Source organism: Gnatocerus cornutus, chromosome 8 (assembly GCF_029298725.1).
Source record: "Gnatocerus cornutus isolate USDA-ARS CGAHR chromosome 8, icGnaCorn1.1, whole genome shotgun sequence".
Taxonomy (NCBI): Eukaryota; Metazoa; Arthropoda; class Insecta; order Coleoptera; family Tenebrionidae; genus Gnatocerus; species Gnatocerus cornutus.
Genome location: NC_142240.1, coordinates 10,735,870 through 10,745,519, shown reverse-complemented (window position 1 = coordinate 10,745,519; position 9,650 = coordinate 10,735,870). Strand labels below are relative to the sequence as shown.

Sequence of the window (9,650 nt, the reverse complement as noted above, 5' to 3'; positions counted from 1 at the left end):
TATGTTAATAGAAACGAGTCAAAAAATGCACAATCAAACGCGCCTAACGTTTCTCTGCATTAAAAACTTTCCAAAATGTCTATAAATGAATATAGGGTAGTACTTTACCTTTCAAAACATTTTCTCAGAGCAGCACTCTGTAGCACAAATCACCAAAACGACCGTCTTTATCAAAAGGCGAAACACAACTGATTCCAATAATGAGATTAATATGTAATTTCCTAATTGCTTATAACTACCTTTTTCTTGAGCGAACAAAAAATAATCATATAATCCGGAGATATGTAGCATTGAAAATTCAGAAGTAAATATCCACCAAAATTCATTTACATTCTTATTTAATAATCAAGTTAATACGCGACTGAAAAGTACTCACTTTCTCAAATTTCACGAAAATTACAAGGGTTATCAATTTTAGTAAAGCATTTGGGTAATTTTTGTTTGGTCTTAAAAATACAAATTTCTAAAACTTGTGTCTTTTGATATACAATGTTGCAATTTGGCAGAGTTAATAAACGATTGAAAACTAGCAATTTCCCCTAATTTCATAGTTGTAGCACTACACTTACTAAAGTTACGAATTTTAGGGGAGGATTTCTCAAATTTCGGATTTGCCTTGAAAATAAAAATTTCTAAAGTTTGTGTCCTTCGATCCACAATGTTGCAATTTGGCTGAGTTAATAAACAATTTAAAACTAGTAATTTTCCCACATTTCATAGCTGTAGCACTAAAATTACCAAAATTACAAATTTTAAGGGAGGGATTTCTGATATTTCGAATTTGCCTTGAAAGTAAAAATTTCTAAAACTTGTGTCTTTCGAGCTACAATGTTGCAATTTAGCAGAGTTAATAAACGATTGAAAACTAGCAATTTCGGCAAATTTTATAGCTCTGGCACTTAAGTTACTAAAATTGCGAACTTTAAGGGAGGATTTCTCATACTTCGGGTTTACGTTGAAAATAAAAATTTCTAAAACTTGTGTCTTTCGAGCTACAATGTTTCAATTTGGCAGAGTTAATAAACGATTGAAAACTAGCAATTTCGGCAAATTTTATAGCTGTGGCACTTAAGTTACTAAAATTGCGAACTTTAAGGGAGGATTTCTCATATTTCGGGTTCACATTGAAAATAAAAATTTCTAAAATTTGTGTCTTTAGATCTACAATGCTGCAATTTGCCAGAGTCATTGTTCAATTGAAAACTAGTAATTTCCTCAAATTTCATAGCTGTAGCACTAAAATTACCAAAGTAACGAATTTTTACAACCTACTTTGCAAACATTTTTCTCAGAACAGCACACACACAATCAAAACGACTCTCTTCTCGAAAAGTCGAAACACAACTGATTTCAATAAAGAGATTAATACGTAATTTTTAAATTGCTAATCACCGCTTTTTTCTTTAGCGAACAAAAAATTATCCGTTGGCGCCCTATTGCCTTAACGAACGTAATATTGAATAACCATGAATAAATAACAAATTCAAGGAATTTATAGTTTGCTTTAAATCTTAGTACATAATCTTATTATTTTCCAAAGTCACTATTCATTTTTCTATTGGATAAAGGATACTAACCTTCATCTATGCGACAAAAACCATTGCTTCATAAAAACGAGGGGTTACATAAGAATGACACTTCGCCGCTCATGTGTTTGTAGGAAAAAAACAGTAATAAATTCACGAAAACCCAATTGAACAAAAGTACCGAATTTATTTATAAAAATTGCTCAAAATGATGTCCTTGACTGCCAATGCATGTCTCAATTCTCTTGATGCGTTCTAACCGGCTAAATTTTGTGTAGTCCCAAAATGTTTTACTTTATCTTAAACTTAATAATTCTAAACAACACCGCAAATTAGTTTAGAATGGTCATTAGTCATTAATAAAGTGTTTTACGAGCGGACTGATAACGCAGAATTTTTTTATGCTTTTTTGTGCTTTAATTTTATAGCAATTCAATGGTAGCTGGGCGACCCGTCAAAATATGGGGGGGGGGAAATTGCAAATGGTGAGTTCTCTTACCAGTTTAATTTTACGCACTCATTTCCATAATACCCTGTATAAAAACTATATCGGCACACAATATTCAAACTAGATTGGAAAAATATCGACTAACCAATATTGACTGGCCGATAAAAACCCAATTTAGCTCCGATATACTAGGGATGCTTAAGCAGGACACAGCATGCTATGCTTGGGCTCCACCGTAACCATAGAAATGTTTCCATTGCACTATGATTCTGCATGAAAATATATTTTTTTAAAGTAAAATAAAGCAATTTTCTATCGCAAAAAAAATCGTATATGCCATTCAGAGCAAAAATGGCTTTGTGTGCTTCGCCTGTTAATGTCTGCCTCACTACATTTAGCAGACACACGAACAGGCTCAGCAAACAAAGCTTCATTTTTACTCGTAATGACATAATATACTATTTCTTCAAGTTTTGCTGATCTCTGGCTTTTATTGGAACCTCCGGATTATTGGGACAAAATACATTTTCCCGATGTATCCCAATTAAGCGAAGTCGACTGTTGTTAGTTCATTTTTCGATCTTTTATTACTTCATAATCACCAGAATGGGTAAGATTTATTTGACTGACGTGTTACTTGAAATTCGAGTTATTTTGCTTGGGTCTATCGTGTAAATTCCCATTTGGGGTTGTTAAATAACGTGTTTTTATTAATGTAATCTTTCAATTAATTAGTTGAAGGGCAGGCGGAGTTGCATCACCAACAAATAAATTAGATTTTTGTCAAAAAAAAGTTAGATAAATGAGAGTAATCGCTAAATCTTCATTTATTTATTTATTAGTCGTGCTCCGAGTTTCTACCAAGACGGGCGGTGGGAACTCGAAAAGCTTAGTGATTTTAGCAATTTTTGAAGTGTTCAATTTTAATTTATTGTTATTCACTTTGTGAGTCTAATTCTTTCAGTCAATTTTGTACCATTTGTATTCAAATTTTCTTCAATCCACTGTTATTTTGACGTGCTACATTATGCTAGTTCACCTTTTCGATTTTAATCTTTTCTTTTATCTCATTATTTATTTGATTCTAATTTCAACATTGATTTCGAATACCGCCGTTTTTTAGTGCGCGAGTTTTCGTGTAGTCAGTTTTAAAAATTAAATTAAAATCGTTGTTGAAGCAAAGTGAGTGAATAGTTCTTGATTCCTAGAGGGGGATGCAGAAGTCCAAGTCTGACAATGCAGCGCGTGGGCAGGATTCAAAGGTAAGTTACTTCATTTTCCCTAAAACTTATAAATACATACTAATATTTTTTTAATTACAGTAGGTCCCTCTGTGAAGAAGATGCCGTCGTAGAAGCCTTAAAGGTAGGATCTGGGATTGTTGGCCGTTTCCCGAATTGTTCATCGCCACTGTGACATTTCTTTTCTTGTCCATCTCTTCGTAAATTCGGTCCCGCGGTCGTGTCGCGTCACCACCTCACAAGAACCGCCGAAACCGCGTCTTTCGGGAGTATCAAAGTTAAAAGTCGAGTTTCGCAAAATAGTGCCGAACTAATTTTTAGTGCGCGAGATAATTTCTTAGTGTCTCAAAGTTAAAATAAAAGTCGTGTGAATGATGGCTGGTTCTTAGAAGGGGATGCAGTAGTAACAGCTAGACGATGGATCAAGATTAAAGGGTAAATTAACTCTTGTTTGGAAATGATTGTTTGTTTCTAATAAATAAATTCTATTTCAGTAGGTCCGTGTATGAAGATGATGGCGACGTTGGATCTAACAAGGTAGGATTTTTTTGTCTTATGGTGTCGGGATTTAAAGGACGATGGACCTCGCAATGGGATGTTTTTTTTTCAGAGTTGCGTTTGCATTTTTCCGCGGAGTGTAAGTGTTGTTATTTTCATGTTATGAAAACGAAAATGTTGCATCTTGCATTTCTGTTTTATTGCCGCGAAGTAATAATGTTAGTGACGCAATGTTACTGTGTCTCGCAAGAAAAAGACAATTCTAATTATTTATTATAAGTATACTCAAGTAAGTGAAATTATTGAGTATCATTAAGATCGCTGTTACCGATCATAAGCCCGGAAAAATGAGGAGGATTGATGGGCCAAGTTTAGCAAGTAACTTGTCCATTGTAAAATAAATCTCGAGGATGTAGAACAGACTGGAGACTTAGATCACATTATGTGTTGGTAAAACTGTTTTTGTTTATTTAATCGTTTTTCTATAAGTGGAAAAATCTATATTTCTGTAATGCTGACAAACAGACTTACTTAGAAGGCACATGAAGCTTATTTTGTCACAGAAGAATGAAGATGAAGATTATTTTAAATTATTAACAAATAGAAATGTGTAATGGATTTTACAAAGATAGGATCCTCGTCAAAAAAACAAGACAGTGAATGTTATAGTTTCCGTGTCTTTTAATTAAAATTAATTCAATTCATTTAAATTTATGATATTTTATATGCGATCTATTCAATTATTTATTTAGTTGGCTCTTATATTGCAAATATAAATAATTGATACATAAATTAAATTTTATTTGGTCATCATCAGAATAGATTTTTGTAAACGAAAAATGAACTGAAACTTTTATAAAAAAATTATTTACTTTTCAATCTAACAGGACATTAAACTTGAATTTTGCAACCAAGGCAGTGCCACCTTTCGCTCTGCTTTCCACTTCTCTTTCGAAGAACTCGGCAACAGCCACCATCTCCAACAGCCTCAATTGCAAGCAGATTCTCATAGATGTCGCCTCCACTGCCCAGAAACCCCAATATTCAAACTTTAGATTTATTACCACAATAAACAAGCGATAACTTTTTTTGAACAACGAACTACTTCTTTTAAAAGAGGACATTGGAGCAAACGTTCCATTCTTAAATGAACTCATTGTTATGGATATCTAACGACGGTTAATGAATGTGGCAACATGCAAGCTCTTTTGACCCCTGAACTCGAAGCGATACGGCTGATTATTTGAATATTGATAATTCAGTTATTCAGTGCCAGAAGAAAATGAAGTGGCTACGAATCTTTTCCTGTTGCATCTACCTTTTAACAAATGTGCATAGTATACCTGTTGGGTTGCTTTATTATTATAAAGTACCCGAAGCCATTGAATTACCTCGAGAAAATGATGTGTCGAGTTCGGAAATTCAGTTAAAAGTTCCTATCGTGTTCTATGGAGCGGAGTACGACAGCATTTTTGTAAGTTCGAAAACCACAATCAGAGTAATTTTTTAAAACTGCATCAGTTGCATTTCCTAAACAGGTTGTTGACCTTCTAATTTTATCAATATTTCCAATACATTCATTCATAGAGTTAAAAATAGAGCCGGAGATAACTGACTTTCAAAACAAACATGTTTATTTTTATTATCACTGCAATTCGTTGTTTTTTAGGTGAATTCCAACGGACTCATCTCCTTTCAAACCGACATACCTAACTTCTTCAACATTGAATTTCCCTTGGATTACCCCTTGATAGCCCCCTTTTATAGTAACGTCGATACTCGGGGCGCCGGTACTGTCTCGTACTACGAAACTTCCAATCGTACTTTACTCCGCCGGGCTACTGAAAACGTTAAAGAGTACTTTTCCAACGAGGAAGATTTCTCAGCTGAGAGTTTATTCATCGTGACGTGGTCAGGGGTCGGTTATTTTAACCAAGGAAGAGACAAAACCAACACTTATCAAGTGGTCATTATAAGCGATGGAGCCAAATCATTCGTTGAATTTCTCTACCCCAAAGACGGGATTCAATGGATTCAGGGAACTGGAGATGAGTCGGGACTCCCAGACGCTAGAGCTCAAGCAGGGTTCATTTCTGCTGACGGGAAAATATTCACGCTTCCTGGATCTGGGACCGAACAAGTCACAAATTTGGCAGTGTAAGTTCCTTTTCGTATCATGAACTTTAATCTCTACTTTTTCCTCAGCTGGTCAAACATTGATCTTCCTGGTCAGTTTATCTACCGCGTTGACGACATTGATATTGTCCCTCCCGACTACATCACAGAGGAAGTCGGTCAGGAAGGTACTCCCCTCACTTGTTCCGACTCCCCCACTGCTTGCCACGTCCAAGCAACATGCACCGACTACGAAGAAGGCTTCTGCTGTCACTGTAAAAAGCAGTACTACGGAAATGGCAAATTTTGCGTAAAGAAAGGTGTACTATCGCAGTAACTAACAAAACGAAGACCTTATCATCACAATTGACATGCTTTTTATAGATGTACCCCTCCGAGTCAACGGTAAAATCAACGGGAAGATCAACGGGGAACGATTAGAAAATCTCGACCTCCAATCTTACATCGTCATGGTTGATGGACGGGCTTACACCGCGATTTCGAAAATCCCAGAATCTATCGGCTTCGACATCCAATCGCTGCAGATTCTTGGAGGTGTCATTGGTTACATCTTCGCGAAACCAGTACGGAACGCGATGAATGGTTACCAGTTTACCGGAGGCGTCTTCAATCACACCGCCACAATCAGATTCTTGAACTCGAGTCAAACCATCACCATGAAGCAGCGGTATTTGGGACTTGACGTTTTCGATCAGTTGAAACTGGAAGCAAACATCCAAGGAGAACTCCCGACGCTGCCGTACGACTCTAAGATCGTCATCGATGAGTACCAAGAGCAGTACACTCTAACATCTCCTGGTGTCATCCAAATGTCCTCAACGCGGTCGTTTGTGTACAACGACGAACGCAACGAGCCAGTGACGGTTTTCTACGACATAAACCAGGTGTACACCTTCGATTACTGCAAATTTGAAAACAGCTCCGTGGGAGAAACGTGGAGGCTTAAAGTTGGGAAGAACTTCATCAGTTACGAGGGAAAGGAGCAGATAATTCGGTTTGGGCTCACTAACAAGATTATGCCTTTGGGGGGTAAGACCACAATACAAAAAAACTAAACTTGAACATTATCACCCTCCCCTATAAAACCATACCAATCAAAAAGTGATTTTATTTTTTAGATTTCGACCCCTGTGAGGAGGGCCGCTCCCAATGCATGCCCAACAGTGCTTGCGTCGTCGACAACGACTCTTTTCGCTGCGTTTGCAACCCAGGCTACCAACATCTTTACTCAGGAAACACCACAGTTTGTGCCGACGTCGACGAGTGTCAATCAGGTCTTCACAGTTGTGATTACAACGCCCAATGTATCAATGAAATCGGTTCTTATTCTTGTAAATGCAATCCGGGATTCACCGGAAATGGTCACGTTTGTGTGAACGAGTTCTCTTGTCACAACGTTGTATGTCCTGGCAATTCTGAATGCGTGGAATTCAATCAAGTGGCGATGTGTAGATGCCTGCCGGGTTTCACTGGAGATGGCCAAACTTGTACTCCTCTGGTTGACCACAGTTGTCACACTGATAATAACTGCTCTCCATATGGAGTCTGCACGATTAATCAGAACACGAGCAATTACTACTGCGCTTGTTTGCCTGGGTATGAAGGTAATGGATACGACTGTAGAAAAATCGAAGTTGAGAACACGACAAGTACCAGCGAAGGTTCGAAAGTCGTTCAACAATGTCTCCTAGGGGTGTGTTGGTGCCCGGAAGACTACACCTTCGAGAAAGGCACGAGCTATTGTATTCTCAAAGAACTCACGACAACGATGTTACCAGAAACGACGATGTTGCCTTCAAGAGATGATAACAGTAAGTGACGATCGATCATCACCATTAAACTGTCTTTTTCCTCTTAGCTACTTGTAACGTACTTAATAATTGTGACCGCAACGCCCAGTGCGTCTACTCTTCTGAAACCGACACCTTCTCCTGTCAGTGCAATCCAGGATTAGAAGGCAACGGTTACATCTGTGAAGTCGCGACTGTTTCTTGTGCCCAAGTCAACAACTGTGGTATTAACGCGAATTGCCACTACGACGAATCTTTGCGACGCTCCATTTGTGTCTGCAATCCTGGATACCAAGGCGACGGCTTCAACTGCACAATTCAAGGTAACTACCACTTGTTGATTCCGTGTTATTATTACCACTTCTTCAGCGATCTGTACCTCTAACGACGACTGCACAGAAACCGAAGAGTGTCTCTACACAAGTTCGCATCGCTTCGAATGCGTGTGTAAAGAAAACTATGTGAGAGACTCCCAAAATCAGTGTGTAGAACCCAGTAGTTGTGGTGACGGCGTCTGTGCAGAGCACGCAGATTGTCTCTATGATAATAACTACCAAATACACTACTGCTCGTGTAAAAGTGGCTTCCTGGGCGATGGGATTACAGAATGTAAACCTAAACCCATCGGTTGTAACGTCCAGAATAATTGTGGTCTTCACGCCACTTGCGAGTACGATCCAACGACAACTTTATATCAATGTCAGTGCGAAAATGGGTTTTATGGTGATGGGTACGTTTGCTACACTGAGATTAACTGTCACGTCGATCCATCGACATGCGATCCTCACGCTACTTGTATCACGGATGCCAATCGCAGATACATTTGTCAATGTAACAATGGGTACTCTGGTAATGGCACAATTTGTCGAAGAAACCCAACACACGAAGGAAATTTCTTGTTACTCAACCAAGGAATGGCAACACTGAAAATTCCGTTCGAACCGTCGAAGAAAAATCATGGAAAACCCATACAAATAAAGTATTTCCAAACAGCAGTCGGATTAGATATCGATTGCATCGAAGGAAGAGTCTTTTGGAGTGACATCAGCGGCATGGCCATCAGAAGTTCTTTGTACAACGGTAGCGCCAAATCTGATTTTATCACACAAGGTGGGTTTTTAGCACTCTGGGGGAGGTCTTACAGTTGAATTTCAGATATCGGATCACCAGAAGGACTGGCTGTTGATTGGGTGTCACGAAATATCTACTGGACCGATTCTACCAAAGATACCATTGAAGTTGCGAGCATTGAAGGGAAACGGCGACGGGTTCTTTTCAACACCAACTTGGTCAATCCGAGAGGTATCGCTGTACATCCACAGAGAGGGTAAGGTTTCTTTAATACCTCCAAACTTGAGGAGTTCTTTCAAACCTCTAGGAAGATCTTCTGGACCGACTGGGACCGCGCGAACCCAAAAATCGAATGGGCTAACGCTGATGGCAGCGGAAGATCGATTTTTTTCCAAGGTGAATCTGTTTCCTTACCCAACTCCCTGGCCATAGACTTTGAAACAGAACAGTTATACTATGCAGATGCAGGCACCAAAAAGATCGAATGCGTTGATATCGATAGCAGAGTTAAACGAACTGTTGCAACAAACTGTACATACCCTTTCGGTATCGCAGTCACAGATAAACACGTTTATTGGTCTGACTGGATCACGTGAGTATTTACATATTTGAGTAACAATGCATAACTTACATTGTTGCAGTAAAAAAATTGAGAGAGCGGAAAAACGCTCTTTGGCTCGTTTATCTCCTTTACAAGTTCCTTTGGGTGGGAGTGGCAATAAACTCTACGGTTTGGTGGCGATTCCTCAGAGTTGTCCGCTTTTAGCAAATGTCTGTCAATATTACAAGGATCAGTGTCCGGAAGAACACATATGTCTTCCAAATGGTAGCGGCAGTAGGACGTGTGCTTGCACCTTTAAAGCTGACAGTTCTGAAACACCCTCGTGTACTCTATAACAAATTAATAAAGTTCATGCTAGATTAGAATTTTTATACAAAG

The 9,650-nt window shown here is 38.4% G+C and overlaps 1 protein-coding gene across 1 annotated transcript; it reads left to right on the top strand.

Moving 5' to 3' along the window:
• Positions 1-4,964: 4,964 nt before the first annotated feature.
• Positions 4,965-9,649, top strand: LOC148169744 (nidogen-like). The gene is made up of 10 exons (XM_088042749.1): positions 4,965-5,187; positions 5,383-5,870; positions 5,919-6,148; positions 6,213-6,878; positions 6,968-7,660; positions 7,708-7,962; positions 8,009-8,749; positions 8,795-8,966; positions 9,018-9,302; positions 9,352-9,649. The coding sequence occupies exons 1-10, from the start codon at positions 4,996-4,998 to the stop codon at positions 9,605-9,607; spliced, it is 3,978 nt and encodes a 1,325-aa protein (XP_087898875.1). The 5' UTR covers positions 4,965-4,995; the 3' UTR covers positions 9,608-9,649.
• Position 9,650: the final 1 nt, after the last annotated feature.

Bases quoted from the DNA above. Each gene is read 5' to 3' on its own strand.
- LOC148169744 (XM_088042749.1), top strand. From the start codon at position 4,996: ATGAAGTGGCTACGAATCTTTTCCTGTTGCATCTACCTTTTAACAAAT. The intron at 8,750-8,794 runs GTGGGTTTTTAG...GTTGAATTTCAG, and splicing joins ATCTGATTTTATCACACAAG to ATATCGGATCACCAGAAGGA. The intron at 9,303-9,351 runs GTGAGTATTTAC...ACATTGTTGCAG, and splicing joins TATTGGTCTGACTGGATCAC to TAAAAAAATTGAGAGAGCGG.